At 40.9% G+C, this 18951-nt stretch overlaps 4 protein-coding genes across 4 annotated transcripts; 2 read left to right on the forward strand and 2 right to left on the reverse strand.

Moving 5' to 3' along the window:
- Positions 1–7702: 7702 nt before the first annotated feature.
- Positions 7703–8686, forward strand: J4E88_003048 (uncharacterized protein; the record flags this gene model as incomplete). Its single annotated transcript, XM_049396703.1, has 2 exons — positions 7703–8438; positions 8490–8686. 2 exons carry the CDS (start codon positions 7703–7705, stop codon positions 8684–8686), a joined length of 933 nt encoding a protein of 310 aa, XP_049257045.1.
- A 298-nt stretch (positions 8687–8984) lies between these two features.
- On the reverse strand, positions 8985–10564 carry J4E88_003049 (uncharacterized protein; the record flags this gene model as incomplete). Its single annotated transcript, XM_049396704.1, has 2 exons — positions 8985–10089; positions 10140–10564. 2 exons carry the CDS (start codon positions 10562–10564, stop codon positions 8985–8987), a joined length of 1530 nt encoding a protein of 509 aa, XP_049257046.1.
- A 1102-nt stretch (positions 10565–11666) lies between these two features.
- Positions 11667–14242, forward strand: J4E88_003050 (uncharacterized protein; the record flags this gene model as incomplete). The annotated part of the gene is made up of 7 exons (XM_049396705.1): positions 11667–11853; positions 11914–12733; positions 12808–12839; positions 12892–12921; positions 13504–13815; positions 13875–14056; positions 14135–14242. The coding sequence occupies 7 exons, from the start codon at positions 11667–11669 to the stop codon at positions 14240–14242; spliced, it is 1671 nt and encodes a 556-aa protein (XP_049257047.1).
- Positions 14243–14319: 77 nt separating this feature from the next.
- Positions 14320–15810, reverse strand: J4E88_003051 (uncharacterized protein; the record flags this gene model as incomplete). The annotated part of the gene is made up of 1 exon (XM_049396706.1): positions 14320–15810. The coding sequence occupies one exon, from the start codon at positions 15808–15810 to the stop codon at positions 14320–14322; it is 1491 nt and encodes a 496-aa protein (XP_049257048.1).
- Positions 15811–18951: the final 3141 nt, after the last annotated feature.

Consider the following 18951-nt stretch of genomic DNA (forward strand, 5'->3'; position numbering starts at 1 on the left):
ATCTTACTATATAAAATAAGCTATAAATATAATGTTTTTATTATTTTAGCTTTTATTACTTTTATAAAGTATTTAAGCTAAAGTATTCTTTTACTAAAGTATAGTATTCTTAAAAGCTAAAAAAAGCTATAAATTTAATATTAATCTTACTTTATATACTTAGTTATAGATATAAATAGTATAAGTAATAAAAGATATTTTAGTTAAACAATAAATAGAATACTTTTTTTATTACTTTAATTATAAGCTATATCTACTAAAGAGCTTATATATCTTACTAATAAGCTATTTAAAAGTAAGACTAAAGAAAAAAGATCTTTTACGCTAGTTCTATATATACTTAAAATAATAGAAATAGAAGTATAAGAAATAAGTATAATAGAAGTAAGTATAATAAAAATATTTATTACTCTGCTTATAGAGCTATATATACTTAACTTATACTAAATAAAAGTAAATACTCTAATTAGTAGACTAGAAGTAAGCTTTTAATTAGCTATATTTATAATTACTATAAGTAAGTTAGACTACTATAGTAGATTAACGTAACGCCTTACGTTAACTTATTACTATAAGTAAGGTAGAAAAGCTTTAAAACTTTAGATAGCTTTATACTATAGTAATACTTATATTAGACTACTACTCTAAGCCTTAGTAAGAAATATTAAAACTTTAGATAGAAGTAATATATACGCGTAGCGTAAAATATAATATATTAAAACTTTAGATAAAAGTAAATAAAACGCGTATATTATAAAGTATAACGTAATTACTTATATAAGTAAGTAGTATAGTAACTAGTATAGGCTTTAAGGTTTATATAATAGTTATACTTTAAAAAATCTAGTTAATACTCTCTAGTATTAGCTAAAAGGTAAAGCGTTTTAAGTCTAGTATAGACTTACTTTAGATTTTAAGTCTAGCGTATAGTTTTATACTAGTAAAGTATCTTTTTAGAGTACTTATAATATCTTTTAGTATAGTATTAATAAGATAGTTTATAATAGCTTTTATAATAGCCTTTAAAATAATAATTTTAAAAAAACTTATAGAAGTAATAGCGTATTAAAAAGAAAAGTAATTAATATAGTTAAAATAAAAAAGCTTAAAAAAGCTTTAGTTAGTAAAGTAATATAACTAGTAATAAAAGTAGCTTTAGACTTACTAATACTAAAAGAACTTATAAAAGAAGTAAAAGTAGAGATATTATTAAAGCTTATTTAGTATATCTTTAGTATTAAATTTAAGCTACTATTTACATTTTTAATAAGTCTTTAGATTTTTAATTTTTTTATAAGTAGTAAAATAAAAATAAGAAGTATATATATATATAGTAGAAGTATAATTTTACTTACTAAGAAAATTAGAAAATTCTTACTTTATAATTTATAGCTTTATTAGTTATAAGCTTTTAAAAATATAAAATTATGTTTTAATTCTTTTTACTACTACCTTAAGTCTAATTTAGAGTTATTTTTATAATAAAAAGATTTTAAAAGATATTAAAAGGCGTTAAAAGACTCTAAGCTAGCTCTTTTAGAGCTGCTAGATAATTTTAATATTAATTTAGATATTACTATAGTAATAAGGTTATTACTAGTCTATAGTATAGACTAACTCTACACTTATCTATATAACTTTCTAGTTTATACTATAACTAAAAATAACTAGAAATAATCTAATAGAACTTACTATATTTATTCTCTATTAGCTATAACTATAACGTTATCTCTATTCTTTAATAACTATAATATAATAACTATTTATAGTTGTACTTTTAATAGCTTTAGTAGAACTCTAATACTACTACTATTTATATAATAGTATCTACCTACTAAAGATAATTTATAAATACTTTTTTATCTTTATTTTATTTCTTATTACTTTTTTTAAGAATCTCTCTTAATATAGTTTACTATTAGTAAATGTAACTTTCTATTAGTTTACTTAGATATAGTCTTATCTTTATTTTAATTATATATATAATAAGATAGATATAAATAGTATCTCTTCTTTAGAAAGAGTACTTAATTATTATTAGTATACCTAGAATAAGCTTCTTTAGAATTCTAGTAATATATAAATCTTTAGCTACTAAATAATTTATAATATTAAGATTTAGCTTATAAAAAGAACTATTTTATCTTATTAATAAAATTCTTAAATGTAAAGTTTTAGTAAAAAATAATAAAAAAATCTATTTACTTTAAGTACTTATAAAAGACGTATATAAAGTAATAACTACTAATAGTTTTAGTAAGTACTATATTATTAGAAAAGTAGGCTTTAAAAGCGCGTATAATAGTAGTAGTTATAAAAATAATAAAAAAAGTTATAAGATTTAATAAAATACTATCTTTTATAATAATCTTAAGAGAACTTATAAAGTAATAATAAAGTAACTTAGAAGAGCTCTAGTAAGATAGTAGAGTAATATAACTAGTAAGAGATTAGTTTTACTTTTATAATTACTAAGAAGACTTATAAATTATTTAATATATATATTAGTGTAATATTTAGTATTAGATTTAGCTACTTATATCTTTAATATATTTTTAGATTTCTAAGAGTAACTTATAGAATAGAAGAAGCGCGCTTTTACTAAGATTTTAGTATATATAGTCTAACTATAAATCTTTAAAATATATTACTTTATTAGTTATAAGCTAATAAGTATATAAAATTATATTATAATTCTCTTATAAAGTATTTACTAGTATCTTAAGCCTAATTTAGTGTTATTTTTATAGTAAAATAATATTAAAAAATATTAAAAGATATAAAAAGACTTTAAGCTAGTCTCTTTTAGAACTACTAAATAATTTTAATATTAATCTAGTATATATTACTATAGTTATATAGTTATTTTAGTTTATAAATATATTCTATACTTACTTATATAACTTTCTAGTTTATACTATAACTAGAAATAACTAGAAATAATATAATATATAGTAATAGGCATAACACTAATAGAACTAGCTATATTTATTCTTTATTAACTATAACTATAACTTTATCTTTACTCTCTAATAATATTAATATAATAACTACTTAGAGCTTATTTCTTAGAAGGTATTTCTACTATAAAAGACGTCTATTATAGCTAATATTTACTTAACTATCTTAGTACTTAAGAGACTATTTATAAATACTTTTCTTTTCTTATTCTATTCTTTTTTAGTCTTATTAAGTATTAGATTTAAAGTCTTATACTATAGGTTTATAGCTTTATTTATAAAATTAGATAGAGCTAAACCTAAATCTATAGCCTATCTTACCTTATATATAAAGAGGTAAGTATAAATATTAAGAATAACTAATAATAATAATAATAATAATAGCTTAGTAGCTAAAATAGTAGTAAGAGAATAAGTACTAGTTTAGTTTAAGTAAATAAAGTCTTTAGTTCTACTAAAAAACTTATATATATTAATAACTAGTTTCTTAAAATTAAAGCTAGTAGAAAAAATAATAGAAAGCTTTACTTTAGGTGTATATATTTATAATATAGTATTAATAAAAGCTATAATAAAAGCTATAATAGAAGCTATAATAAAAGCTATAATAGAAACTTTAGTAGTATTAGTAAAGTAAGCCTTAAATGTTAAATAGACAAATTTCTATATAATAGCTACTAGAATATCTTTTAGAATAGCTATCTAGATAGACTCTAAGCTATTTATAGAAGCTTTAGTAAGTAATAGTAATATAGTTATATAGAAAGTAATTAATATAGTAATAATAAAGTAACTTAATAGAGCTTTTTTATAAGATAGTAAAGTAAAGTAAAGTAGAGTAACTAGTAATAGATTAGTTTTATTTTTATAAGCGCTAAGAAGACGTATAAATTATTTAATATACTAGTATAGTATTTAGTATTAGATTTAAGCTACTTATATTTTTAATATATTTTAAAATTTCTAAAAGTAGTAACTTATAAGATAAAAGAAGCGCGCTTTTACTAAGAGAGATTTTAGTATATATATTTTAACTATAAAGCTTTAGAATATATTACTCTATTAGTAATAAGTATATATAATTAGATTATAATTCTTTTATAAAGTTATTTTATAAAGTATTTAGTATTATAATTCTTTTATAAAGTATTTAGTATTAAAATAGCTACTTTATAAGCTTAAAAAATTTAAAAGCTTTAACTATCTTAAAAGTAGTAGCACTAAAACTTTAAGCTTTAGCTTACTTAATACTATACTTTTAAGAGTAAGTAAAAAACTTAGTTATACGTTTTTTAGAGTACTAGTAATAGTTCTTACTTCTTTAGAATTAGTAGCTCTTTAAGCTATAAGTATTACTACTTAAGATTTAGATTTTTACTTAATAATAAAGTATTTAGAGTTAGAATAGCTTTATAGCTAGTCTAAATTTAGAAGCTTTAACTACTTTAGAAGTAGTAGTACTAAAGCTTTAAGCTTTAGTTTATTTATTTCTAAAGTACTAAAACCTTTAGTTATATATTCTTTAGTATACTAGTAATAGACTTTACTTTTTTAGAACTAGTTTATAAGCTATAGAATTATTAGTTTACTAATAAATTCTTTTTACTATTAGTAGATATTAGTATTTATAGAATAGTTACTCTACTATTTAAAAATTTAGAAGCTTTAACTATACTAAAAGTAGTAGTACTAAAAATCTAAGCTTTAGTTTACTTAATACTTTTACTTTTAAATATAAAATTTTATCTTTTTTAAAAATATATATTTTTATATACTAGTAATTAGTACTTTATATCTAATTTTATAAACTTTATTTAGTAAAAAGATATTAAAAGACGCTTAGCTATTATCTTAGAATAGCTAGAAGATTTTAAAATTTTAAGATATTTAGTATATATTACTATTAGCACTAATACTTATATAGACTATAACTATATATATTTATATACTTTTAAGTTTATATAGTAGTTAAAAACTATATAATATAGTAGTAATAGAAATACTAGTACTTACTAAGTCTTATAGTATCTATTCTCTAACTAGCTAATAACTATAATATAATAACTATTCTATAGTTTAGCTTTTAATAAAAGTTATAGTAGTTTATTATAGCTACTATCTAATAAATAGTATCTTACTATATAAAGTAATTTATAAATACTATATTCTTACTATTCTAGCTCTTATTACTTTTATAAAGTATTTTAGCTAAAGTATTTTTTTATAAAAGTATAGCTTTTTATAAAGCTAAAAAGAAAAGTAAATTTATAATTTTTTTACTTTATATACTTAGTTATAGATAATAATATAGTAAGTAATTAGTAGTATCTTATTAGTAAGATTATTAATAAGATAGTTTTTAATAAAATAGTTTTTTTAGTTTTTTTTTTTATAAATAAGAAACTATAACTACTAAAGAGCTTATATATTTTACTAATAAGCTTCTTAAAAGTAAGGCTAGAATAAAAAATAATAAAAGGTTTTATACTAGCTATATATATAATAAAAATAATAAAAATAATAAAAATAATAGAGATAGAAATATTAAAAATAAAAGAAATAAAAATATTAATAAGATTAGTGTATCGCTTTAAAGTACTAGTAAAGTAGCTTTTTAAAGTACTTATAATAGCTTTTAGTATAGTATAAATATAGTAGTTTATAATAGTCTTTATAATAGCTTCTAAAATAATAACTTTAAAAAAACTTATAAAGTAATAGTAATAAGTTTAAGAAAAAAATAATTAATATAGTAATAATAAAAGGCTTAATTAAGCTTTAATAAGGTAGTAAGATAATATAACTAGTAAATAAGATTACCTTTAGATAGACTTACTAACGTAAGAAAAACTTATAAATAAGATATAAGATATTAGAGATATAGTTAAAAGCTTATTTAGTGTACTAGTATAGCTTTAGTATTAGATTTAAGCTACTATTTATATCTTTAATAAGTTTTTAGATTTCTAATTTACTATAAGCTATAAAATAATAATAAAAATAATAATAAGAATAAGAATTTTATAAGCTAAGATTTTAGTATTTTATTACTTTATAATTTATAGCTTAGTTAGTTATAAGCTATTAAAAATATATAATTATATTATAATTCTCTTTACTATAGTATAAGTAGATATTAGTATTTATAAAATAGTTACTTTACTACTTTAAATTTTAAAAGCTTTAACTACGCTAAAGATAGTAGTACTAAAAACTTAAGCTTTAGCTTATTTAATACTTATACTTTTAAATATAAAATTTTAACTTTTTTAAAAATACGTCTTTTTATATACTAGTAATAGACTTTATACTCTTTTTAAACTAGCTTACTATAAAATTATTAGTTTACTAATAAATATACTAGTAATAGACTTTACTTTTCTTAGACTAGCTTATACTATAAGATTATTAGTTTACTAATAAAATAATTTCTACTTAATAATACTTTTAGTTATACTTTTACTATTAAGTATATAAAGATAAGTAGTGTTACGTCTAGAACTTGTAGTAGATATATTTTAGGCTCTTACAAAGAGTAGTGGAGAGAACCTATGTTATAGAGCAAATGTCTCTGCTAAGTGCGTTTTATGCGAAAAGGGCCGCGACGTTGCACAAACAGGATACGGCTTTTTGCTGCGTTCATTTCCACATGTATTCACCTTACCACTCGCGTGGTGGGTACTATGGGACAACACTGCGTTATCGCAGTCATTATCGTCTCCGTGAGTGGAATGTTGCAACGGCTACCTCGGCGGCACCAGCGCGATCAACGCGACATTACGACACCTGAGCATCGCCACCGTCCGTCACCGATGGAAGTCGAGAATAAGTTCATCTTTTGTTCAGGAGCCCTCAAAAACAAAGAAAGGCTCTAGACCAGCAGCACGACGTCTGTCGCACCGTGCGCGAATGCTCAAGCAAGGCCCATGCCTCGCTAGACAACCGGTGAGCCACCGCACCGCCTCAGGTCAGCGTTCTTGCATGTACCTAGGTATGATCCAAGTTCTGTCCCGCAGCCTTTATTCCGAGACTGCGTGAATGACAGTTGGCAAACTTCGTCGCACAGCGATAATTCGTTAGAGCCACGACTAGTAAAGAATGTCGAAGGGCGAAGGGCAGCGAGGCTGTCCCGGCGGGAAATTGTCCGCAATGCAACTTGGTCCGCACCCTCGCGCCGCTATGATTCCCTACCCCACATCTTCCGTCTGGGCAGCTGCGACTTGACCGCATCCTCACCACACCGCGCGTTCGAGACCAGCGCAAATCCGATTCGGCTGCCCGGGATATCGATCGTATTCGTGCTAATGCGCATGGCACATGTCGACGGTCGCCTCCGAGGGCTGCATCATCACGAGAACTAGCTGTCGTCCTGGCGACTTTCCCCAGGTTTGCCCATTTTCTTTGGCGCAAACGCACAGCAGCTTGCGTCGCACACAGTCATTTGTTTGCTTGTGACATGTGTAGATGAGGCCTCGCGCAACCGTCTACAGGGAGACTTCTCGAAAGAGCTTTTCGCCCAGCATGGCGCTCGGCAGATCGCCATTCAACAACGCTTGGCAAAGAAAAGTACGAGCCTCATCCACGTCATCTGGATTGGCATGCAGCCAGCGATGATGCGCAGGGGCAAACGTTCTATTTTAAACTTCAGCTCTACAGTGGAATAAAGGGTTGCTCCATCCCTGGCTTTTGCACCTGTATCCCTTCGTTTTACTAGACTTAATACCCTATTCTTAATTCTCAACATGTGGGCTAAAGCTGCTTCTATCCTCGCCCTTGCGACCACCGCCGTCGCTCAGAGCAAAGGCTTCAACTACGGTGCCACCAACGCAGACGGATCATGCCGCGGCTACAACGACTTCGTTCGCTTCTTCAATGAGGCAAAGAGCCTGCCTCAAGCTTCGGGCTTCAACACAGCCCGTCTTTACACTTCGGTTCAATGCGGAACCGCGGCCGATCCCATCTCTGCCTTCCAAGCAGCCATCGACACCGACACTCAACTCCTCGTCGGTCTCTGGGCCAGTGCCGGCCGTGCGGCATTCGAGAACGAACTCAACGCCCTGATTCGTGGCGCCAGGGAACTCGGAACCGCTTTCACAGACAAGATTATCGGCATCAGCGTAGGGTCTGAGGACTTGTACCGCAGCAGCCCGCAAGGTGTACAGAACAACGCTGGCGCTGGTGCTACTGGTGCTGAGATTGAGGGTTACATTGGTTGGATGCGCGACTGGATCCGTGGCACCGCGCTCGAGGGCAAGCCTATCGGCCATGTCGACACATTCACTGCCTGGGTTCTGCCTGAGAACCGCGGTGTTGCGCGCAGCGTGAACTGGCTTGGTCACAACTCATTCCCATACTTCGAGACCACGAGGCCAAACTCGATCGACCTGGCACGTGAGAACTTCTTTGCGGGTCTTGGTCAGACTGAGAGTGTATCTGATGGAAAGCCTGTTTGGGTTACTGAGACCGGTTGGCCACGAAGTAAGTTGTGGAATAATCCTCTAGATGATGATCATACTAATACAAGTATAGTTGGCCCTAACTCTGGCTCCGCCGTTGCCTCTCTCGAGAACTCGAAGCGTTACTGGGACGAAGTTGGCTGCTCGCTCTTCGGTACCCGCAACACCTTCTGGTACACCTTGAAGGACGCCAATGCCGCGCAGACCGACTTGTCTTTTGCTATCACGCCCCTTCAGAACAACACGCCGTTCTTTGACCTGACTTGTTAGACAGCCAGCGCTAGTTGATAGTCTGTATTAGACTCTTAAGACAGCGCATCTTCTTGTATATAACATAGATTTAATGAATCAGAATGGCCGGTTCGGTGCATCGAAACTTGTCAAAGCCATGTTGCAGTACGTTTCAATTGATGTTTACCAATCGCCCTTCACAGTGAATGACGTGAATTCGACCCCAATTCAGCCAACCGCCTATATACATGGAAAAGCCAAAGTCAATCCTGACAAGCGTCTGCATCTGATGAACCACTTAACAGAGACTTGATCCTATACTCCATTTGTCGATAAATCAGGATGAGGGAATGCTTTGCGCATGCGTCGTAAAGACACCCTGCGGATCTAGGTTCGACTTGATCCTCTTCATCTTCTCAAAGTTGTCCCCGTATAGCCTCACGCTCCATTCGTCAACGGAGAGCTCCGTATCTCTGTAATTCACAAAGCCCCTTAGTGGTACACCCTCCTTCTTCAGCTGATCCTGGAAAGGTCGGAAACCAGCTTGCATATACTCAATGCCGTCAGCAGGCCATTGGGTTAGGCCGTTAGCAAGACGTCCTTCCCAGCGGATGAGCCACTGGTTGTTGGAGTAAGCCATCGCCTGCTTTGAGTCGTCAACATCCCTAGACACGCCACCCCATAAGTCCAAGAAGCCAAACTCAGTCAGGTCAGTGCGGTTGAAGGCGATTGTTGTGTACTGGTAGAGCGCTTTGGCGGACTCGAAGGTAAAAGGCTGATCTTTGCGCAGAACCAGTGCTTGCAGGTACATGCTGCGCGGAGGGAAGGCGTCGGTAGTTCCGTTGATCTGTGGAACGGCAAAGTTCTCCATAGCCCAGAAATCCGCCGTTCGCACAGTAGTTGTTGTAGTATTTGGGAGACGTTCGACCAGGCCAGCGAAGAGAGCATCAAACTCGTCCGGGTTACCATAGAAGTACCCACTGCCATTCCATTCGCCTGCCAGTTGCCATCGCAGAGCGAAGGTATCGGGTGCTTTAGTCATGGCCCAATCCTGGATATCAATTAGGGCTTGGACGCCTGTGTCAAGGTCGACAGCACCAAGTGAGATCGTGAAGTTTGTGACAATGTCGAACTCTGGTTTCCAAGTGCTTGTTGTCAGAGACAGAATGATGCCGTAAGAAGAGCCTGCGCCTTGAACAACGAAGAACAGGTCTGGGTTTTCCGTGCGGGAAGCAGTGACCACTGTGCCATTGTATAGCATCACTTTGACGCTGTCGAGATTATCCATAGGAATACCGAGAAAACGACTGGTGGTTCCAAAGCCACCACCGATGGAAGACCCAGAAAGGCCTACCCAATTAGCTCGGACGTGGGGGAAGTGACGCCCGTGGTTCTCCCAAAGCCATGTTGCAGCTGGCCCAACTCGGCTTCCACCGCCATAGCTATGGTCATTAGCACAGAGTAAGTTGAAGTTGATTGCGCGGACACTTACGTGAATAAACCAGTAGCCTCGTCGAATGTAGTCTCCGTGAAGCGCTCCATGTTGATCACAAGCGCTCCATCCACGCCACCCAGCCCATAAGCTCCATAGGAATGTCCTCCATTTAGCGGTGAGACCTTGACACCCGCATCTACGGCGCATGCCAACGCAGCAGCGATTTCGTCTTGGTTGCGCGGAACAACAACTGCGGCTGGTTCTGGGTTGAATCGCAGTGCCCATGGGGACGTAATGGTATCCCAGTTTGTAGCATCAGGAAAGGTCGCCAAAGAGGCTAAGATGGTGGAGCTACTTAAGCAGTCTTTGAGTTTGGTGGCATCATCCTGCGCTGCAGCACGTGGTAAGAGAGATCCAAAAAGTACGATATTCGAGATGAGAGCGAGTAGACCACTAGGCCTGACGCAATGGGGGCGAAGCATGGTGTGTGGTGGATAGTTGTGTATAATGAGCGTGGTAGGGACTATGGCTATCAGGGCACCCTCTTTATATCCAGAAAAACAGCGTATGTCTTCTACCTCATGTCTGGTCAGTAATCAGCTATCCCATCGCCTTCCGCGTTGTCCAAACCATTGGTGTGCTGTTTGCATGATTACGCTTCGGCGCCGAAGCACCCGTCCTGCCATGCGCCCGAAATGAGGCCATTGTTAGTTCTCTATCGGCTTGAGTGCGCGAATCTCATCAACGGGATGTATTAGCGGACTATACACAAAAGCCAAGAGGTGTCGTACGCGTGGCACCTTCATGTAGACGCGATGAACATGGGAGACCCGTCTGCGAGTGCTTTTCCACCATGGGGAGGATTAAATTGCCGGACTTCCTCGAGGATGCCAGAGCGCATGTGTTTTCTGAGAGCTCGAACCCAAGCTGCGCACTGCAAGTAATGCATGGTCTGCGGCTGTTGATAGACAACCTTGGGACTGATGGGCGACGAATGCAGGACGGGGAATGGGGGTTAGATGCGGGAACCATCGCATCGCACTATCCCGAGCCCTCTGACTCGGCTCCTTGACATTACTTTTATTCGTGCACGCTGTCTCCTAGGAATGTAAGACCGATTACTGATATGGGTGTTCTCCGGTAGCTTGGTTTGTTTCACGAAACATGCTCATACGTGCCCAGGTGCGGTTCCAATCGCGCACCGGGTCACAGATGACTCTCCAGACCGAGAGAACTCATCACAAGTGAAAGAGGGTGTCGCCTGGACTTTCGCGCTCGTTTTTGATGTTGAGTGATCGCGAATGCGTCGTGTCATTAACTTGAGAGTTGGGGGGCCGCGACATGTGGAAACCCCAGACGCTAGCCGACAGCTTCCCTGCCAAGATCGACGCGAAACTCTCCACACCATGACATCACGCATCATCATCTTGTCAACGATGGGTTGACTTACCGCTTTCAGGACGCGTTTCGCGGGACCCCCAAGATGATGCAAGAAGCTATGGCGACGATAGACCTTGAAAGACATGAGGCCTCACACAGGGATACCCCGATCGTGGTCTTCTCTTCTCGCGAAATTCTCGAGCCATGTCCACCCCCAGCAATGACAAAGACCGTCTCCAAGACTCGTCACAGCAGCTAGACTACGTTCACGGTAGCTCGCACAAGGTCCTCAACTTCCAAAATGCCAATTCACGGCGCTATGCCGTCAACAACGAAGATGGACACGCAAGCGGGACGGAATGGGAGTGGTGGAGTCGCGAGAATCGAAAGGGTACGTACACAGCTGTATTATATATAAGCCGAAGATTGTACTGACGAGTCTCTTCTCCAGGCCGGCACATACTTCTCCTCAGTCACGGTCAAGCACCCTCGCGCACCGCACGTACTACGCGCCTTCTTCGAGCGCTTGTGCGCATGATCACAGTCGTAGCCTGGTGGGACGTTTCGTGGTGGGTTGGCGTCGTCTTTACTGTCGGCTCGATATGCTCGATCACGTCTGGCGTCCTTCAATGGCTTCCAGTCGCATATCCAGATACGCGATTCGCCGCCGACCCGAGCACCATCAGCGGCGCGATATCCTTCTTCCGTGGAATGTTGTTTCTGCTGGGTGGCATGCTCCTTGTAGTCGAAGCGGTGAACGCCAACCAGAGCGACTGCTTTGGCTGGGCGCTCAAGGAAAGCTTGAACTCCGACAACGAGAACATCGAACTCGCGTCTTCGGACGAAGAGAAAGCGACCGAGAACCCCTCCGGCTTCCAACCCGACCGTCGAAACTGCACGCATATCCACAACCCCGACCGCATGAAGCATCGAATATTGCACACGAAGACGTTCAAGGTTGAGGCACGTCCCCAGTCAGGGCCTGAGCAAGCCTGGAAATGGTGGCCCACGTGGCAGGATGTTCGCGTTCACTATCGTCGAGAGATCGGTTTTAACGCAAATCTCATCCTCTTCATCGGTACAGCCATCTACTGGGTCACGAATCTCCTCACCTTACCAGGTGTATACAAGAACCTCCCGCAAGGTGTGCTCTATGGGCTATACTATCCTTCTTTCCTGCTTGGGGCTATCTGCTTCCTGGTCGCTTCGATACTATACCTGTTTGAAGTGCAGCGCCAGTGGTGGAAGCCCGCGCCGCGCATGGTCGGGTGGTGGGTTGGAATGACAAATCTGGTGGGTAGCATAGGTTGGATCTGGAGTGCTTGTCTGGGATATTGTAGCACAGGTTGGTGCGAGTATCAGAGTACACTGGCTCTGGTATGGGCACCCGCAGTATATCTCATGGGCAGTTTGCTGATGCTCTATGAAGCTGTAGAGAAATGGCCAATCCATATCGAAGGTTAGGGCCGTTCTCGTAGTACTGAACTTTCACTGTCCTCAGAGCAAAATGCAGTGCAGATAGTATTCCAAGACGAACCCAAGAGGTATACGTAGCATCGCCTACGACGTCGACTCATTCTTCCAGCTTGTAAAATGCTACCCACATTTTGAATGTATCGGACAGCAACACGAGAGATTCAACACGAAAAGATCATATCCAGAACGTTCTCGGAACATGACGATTGTTGTGAACGACAGGAGGCTCAAATCAGGCGTTGCGCATCTCATGTGAAACGATCTGAGGATGAATTTTCCGTACCTCTGGCGACACTGACATGCTTTTGATCAATGGCATTGGCCCGGTCTTTCTTCACAGTGTTCAATACCTCTCTGGCATGCTCTTACGGTGATTGCTTAAGTTCAGATTGTGGCACGGCTTCATTGGCAGGCTCGTGACGTCTCGCATCGCGCAGCCACACCCCAAAGTAGCTAGCCATGACGTCAAGACACATTGTTCATGAGAAGTAGATGTTTTTCAAATAGTCGTACAATCCCTACGGCTTCACAATCTTCTTTCCAGTTGATAATATGACACTTCCAGTTACGGGCAAGTCCGGAAAGGACACACTCGCGGCACGCCTCGAGAACGACTTCGAGAAGCGACCCGACCCGGTCGCATTGACCCACAACGCCGATGAGTCGCAAAACAGCTCTTCGGGAGTCGACTATGAGCCACATCCTGAAAATTCGATGAATTTGGAGCCTGCGAGGGAGAAAATAGTGCAGTCTATCTGCAACTTATACTCTGGCAGCGCTAGCGAACAAGACATGATGGTGTATGGCAAAGAGGCGGTATACGACGACCCATGGAGCTATTGCGATACCAGGTATAAGATTGCTGGGCAGTGGTATGGTGAGCAATGCCTAAACTTAAACGGTGATGAGGAGGCACGCTTTGCTAACACCTGACAGGTATCCCAAAACTCATGAAGAGCAGTCGGACGATCAAGACGGAGGTTATTTCCTCCAAGCCTGATGAGATCATCTTCAAGTTACAGCAGGAGTACACTCCAAAACCTATGCCGATTGCGAAGAAGGTCAACAGCTTGATTACACTGACGCTCGATCAAGAGGGCAAGGTGCGGTATCACAAGGTACGCGAAAACCATTCAACAGCGCACGTCTGCGCAACTTCTCATTGAGCTCGAAGGGTTGTTGCTAACACGAGGCAGGACATGTGGAATGAGAAGGACTACAGTCACGAAGGTCTAGGCAAGATCATGAAAGAGTTGAATGGGGATCATCTAACAAAGATCACGCGACCCCCAGCAGATCTGTGATGAAGCAGCAGCTCTCAGAGGAATTACCTCACCCAATATTGAGCGAAAGACTCAAAACAATCATCATCATTCCAAGCTCATGGCTTCCAGCCCCCAGTGCGTGACCTAAACAGACCTGCCGGATCCACTGCATCTGCAACCCTCTTCGCCAACGCCCGGCTCTCAGGCCTCAATCTCCCAAAGTAATCCTGCCGAAAGAACCCATAGTTCATGAAGATTGGCAAATACGCTTCCGGTAGCTTACCCTCTGCTTGCCATGCCAGGACCCTGTTTCTTACGCCAGAATAAGTCGCTTGCATCGTGTCAGCCATCTTCTCATACAACGACTGCGGCGTGAAAGCGTAGTTCATCTCGATGATAATGCGATCGACATCTGCATCAGCATCGATCAGATCAGGGCTTAGTTCCCGGGCCTTTTGCGCAATCTTCTTTGGGAATGGCTGCCATGCGATGGATGCTACGATTCCAGGTACGAGTAGCGTGGTATCAGAGATGTCGCGCCAGTGCTTGTGAAGACCTTCCATGACCTCGACAGCATTGGCGCGGGAAGGCAAGGGTATTGTTTCTGTGGCGATGTCCACGACGTTGCCTTTGATCACGACCCAGTTACTTAGGGCCATGAGATCGGCGTAGGTGCGCGTTCGGGTCGTGTCAAGTAAGGGATCGACATCGGTAAAGTTGTCGAATAGCCCTGCTGGAGGCGTTGGACCATCGTAGAACAAAAAGATGATCCAAGAGTCGACTACGTTGAGATTCGCTCGCTCCGCCGTGACTATAACAGCAGCCTTCTCATCCTCGTTGTACTCTGTCCAGTCACGAACTGCTTGTAGTAGCTGCTTGTCCTTGCTCGGCGTACGTAGAAACACGAGGTTGCCGCCCCAGATGTCGCCTTGTCGGTGAGCCTGCAGCTTATAGTTCGTTACAACGCCAAAGTTGTTACCGCCTCCCTTGAGCGCGATGAAGAGGTCGGGGTGATTGTCGTTCCGGATGTGGCCGATAGTACCGTTGGCGAAGACAATCTCGTACTCGAGGACACTTGACGCAGCCCATCCGTACTGCGTTGACATGTAGCTGAGCCCTCCACCCAGTACTAGTCCGCCGACTCCAGTGTTGCCGATGCGCCCGCCGACAAACGTCCAGCCCGTGCCTTGGAGCTTAGCAGCAATGCCATCAAGCCGGTTACCAGGACCTACGTCGACGATACCTGTGCTGCGGTCGAGATCGGCTTGATCAAAATGCTCCATAGCAATGAGTGGGCCCCCGGCTACGCTACTCCATCCATTGTTGGGATTGTGGCCACCGGATTTGACGGCGAAGCGTTCAGTAGTGTTGGCGAGGATTCGCACCACGGTCGAGACTTCTTCCACCGTCTTCGGGAAGATGATGCAGGATGGGAGGAGAGCAGAGCACGAAGTAGACCAATACTGGGTTTGTTCTTCAATGTAGGCCAGGTTGAGGGGGTATGTGACGGTGATGTAACCGAGAGAAGCGAGCGATGAACAAGTATCGCCGCGGGCCAAAGCTGGCAGCATGAACGCGAGAATAAGGTGAACGAGAGAACCCAACATCTTGAGCTCAGGATCGAAGACGGTGAAGCAGTGGCGTTGTAGTTGTTGCGAGTCACATCTCGATTTATACCCAGGGTTAGCAGCTTGTAGCTGTCAATGACGTGATTTGCGATGCTTCGAGCAAGGTGTAAAAGGGTGCATGCGGAGTGATACATGTGCGTTTAATCACCGTCACGCACGAACCATATGTCGCTTCTCTCGTATGAATGAGCGCAGGCCGTATAGGATTCGATCACTGTCAAGACGGCTATGCCAATGTCTTCTAGAAAGAGTAAGCAGCGTCGCTTACTCACAAGTGGTCTGGCTTCGGAAGATAAGGTTTGTATTGTACTACCTCCAGTGCGCAGCATTGCAGCGTGTCGTCGAATCATCCCCTAGTAATCTCTACCAGTCTTCGTCTCTGCACTCTTTGCCTATTGGTGTATACCAGCAACGGAGGATACCGAGACTTCACCTCCTCCTTCATCATGTGGAAGAGGCTTCGGGCCAAGCGATGGAGTATGGATTGTCGCTCCAACCAAATGCCCGACTGACGAGAATGACAACGCTTGGTAGCTCGTGATCGATAATTTGGGGTCTGATCTGTAAGTCCACAGATATTGCTAAACAATATCTGGAGTAGGGAGGGTCGCGTGAGGAATGTGGCGGTCTTGGTGACTCGTTTTTGTAGCTTGTCTGTATAGGCTGAATGGGTACGAGCTCGGTTGGCCAAGGGCTGACACACCTGAGGGGTGCACCCGCTGCAGCTGCAAGCCCCAATACGAGCGTTAAAGTAGCCCAGAGCCGATTTCGGTACCTGCATTAATTAGCGTAGCATTAGCCGTACAAGACAGAGGACTTATCGAAAAAAGAGTTGGCCATCCCGAAGGACAGCCCTTGAACCACCCACGATGACGCCATGCCACGCTCCCCCATTTTCACACCAATCACAGTTCCAAGAACGACGTCGGTGATCAAGCGGCAATGCGCCCAGGGCATAAGCCAAGAGACCGTGGCGAAGAAAGGTGGTGACATGCCCGCGAAGCAAGTTGTATGGAAGAATGAAGAGCCCACAGGAACTTGTCGCAGGAAATGTTGACAGACAGGTCTAGACCTTGAGCCTCACTCTTGAGAGGTCCCGTCTCCATTTTCTGGTTCGAGAAGCACTGCTTTGTCACTTTCACTGTCCACCAATATGCTGTTGTCGGGTTTCCAGACTCTCATGCTCAGCTCTCTTGTTGTATGGCCAAGCCTAAGAACGCAGACCGATCAACCGAGGTTGTAGGACTTGTCAATGCGATCGTGTGTCGATAGAAGGCGCCGTCGCAACTCCAACACTAACAGCTCTTCTCATCGCTGCAAGACCATCGTCTCCGTGCTCCAGCTCGCGTGAACAACAAGATCCTAGTCAACTTGGCACAACAGACACGCAACACTCACCAATGGACACAATCATCATGGGTTGTTAAGCCAAGATGCTTCTCTCTGTGCGTAGTGACAAGACTTCCTGAGACTAGTCTTTGTTTCCGCTCCGCTTTCTTGAGAAACGAAGGGCATGGTGATACGGACAAAGGACATCCTCAAAAGCCGCATTGACGATCGCAACAGAAATAGAATTGCTCGATCGGATGGGTAGACGCTCGTCAATTCATACGTATGCTGAACATACGTGTTGACGACTAACGCGACTGGTCAGATATCACCCTAGAGTGACTGGTGTCGAGTGGTATTACTGTGACACCGGCTTCGTAACGTAGTAGATGAAGGAAGAGGTTGGAGATCCGATGGGGACTTTCGTCCCTGTGGGCGAGATGCACGGGTACTTCGTCGCCCTACACGAGTCCGGCTCGAACAGATTGCCATGCAGTACAAACGCCACATACTTGATCCAACACATGTAGACACAGCAGACTTTTCGTGCTTCGAACGTCAAGACATCAAATCCGGAGCGTGACGGCCCGCCGTAGCTGACAACACCAACCTGCGACGTATCGAGACCTCGCTAGGCTTTCGCCTTTCCGACGAGTGGATCTCACGCCAGCTGAAGCCGAACAAGTTGATGTGTCTGTATGTCTGGCTCGATCAATGTCAAGGCCGCGCTCTTCTTCTATCCCGTTGCTGTAGGCATGACGTCTGCTGGTAACATGGCGATAGTTGGCATCAGGTGTTGCAGCTCCTGTATGGCTCTCGGAATCGAAGAGACTGTGATTTAGGCGCGATGATGAAACCCAAAGTCGATCCTCTAGTGAGGCGACCGGCGTCTGACTTCAGAGCTCTCCTCTTCGCCTCGTCGCATTCGTCGTGAAGCTATCTTTCGTGACCAGAGTCTGTTGTACAGATGAGATGCCGACGTGGTCCTCGTGCGAGAACTTTAATACCCCGACAGGCACATGTCATCCCAATTTGAGCTCCCGCTCCCGTACCTCGAGTCTTCCTTTTGCACAACAGGCAAGTGGGTCTACGCGAGCAGACCAATATGCAGGGGCTAGTCGGAAGGTCGGCGACATGACCGCGATACTATCCGTTGTGTTACAAGCACATCGAATACCGGAAGATGATTAGGGTTAAGATCCGAGCCTGCCCTCCTCACACACAACCCCAGTGTTTCCACCAAGGCGCACAGACAGCATGCAAACGACCCATTGAGACCATGCTGAGAGGCTCGGGCGTGTGATGACTGCGCAAGTGCATGAGGTGCGGACGAACCGCATTCCAAATGGAAGACAGACATCGGTAACTGTGGGGGAAGTGACTTGTGGGGTGCTTGCAAGCAAGCGAGAGAAGAGGTTGTGTCCAAGGGGAGCGTTGCGCGACAGTCCCGCCGCGATTGACATGGTCAGACGATGTTGGTGACGCTTGCATGGCTCAGGATCCAATCGAGACGCGATAAGAGGTTGTAGCGTTTGAACAGAGATGGACGTCGTGTGGCGATGGGTACGTCGGGGTGGTTGTTGGATTCATGTCGGCAGGAGCAGGGCGAAGACGCGTCGCCTCGCGCCAAGAGATCGCGCCTGCGTCGCGTCGAATCGACGCTAGCACGTGAGACCCATCCTTCTCTGACAAATCAGCAATATCCTTCTCCGCCTCCCCGTTGCCGTTTCCCATCGCACCATCTCACGTAACAATAAATAGCAAATTCTCTGAGATCTAGAGAACATCGTT

The sequence above is a fragment of the Alternaria novae-zelandiae genome (genome assembly GCF_023758075.1).
Source record: "Alternaria novae-zelandiae strain BMP 2774 chromosome Unknown scaffold_5, whole genome shotgun sequence".
NCBI classification, from domain to species: domain Eukaryota; kingdom Fungi; phylum Ascomycota; class Dothideomycetes; order Pleosporales; family Pleosporaceae; genus Alternaria; species Alternaria novae-zelandiae.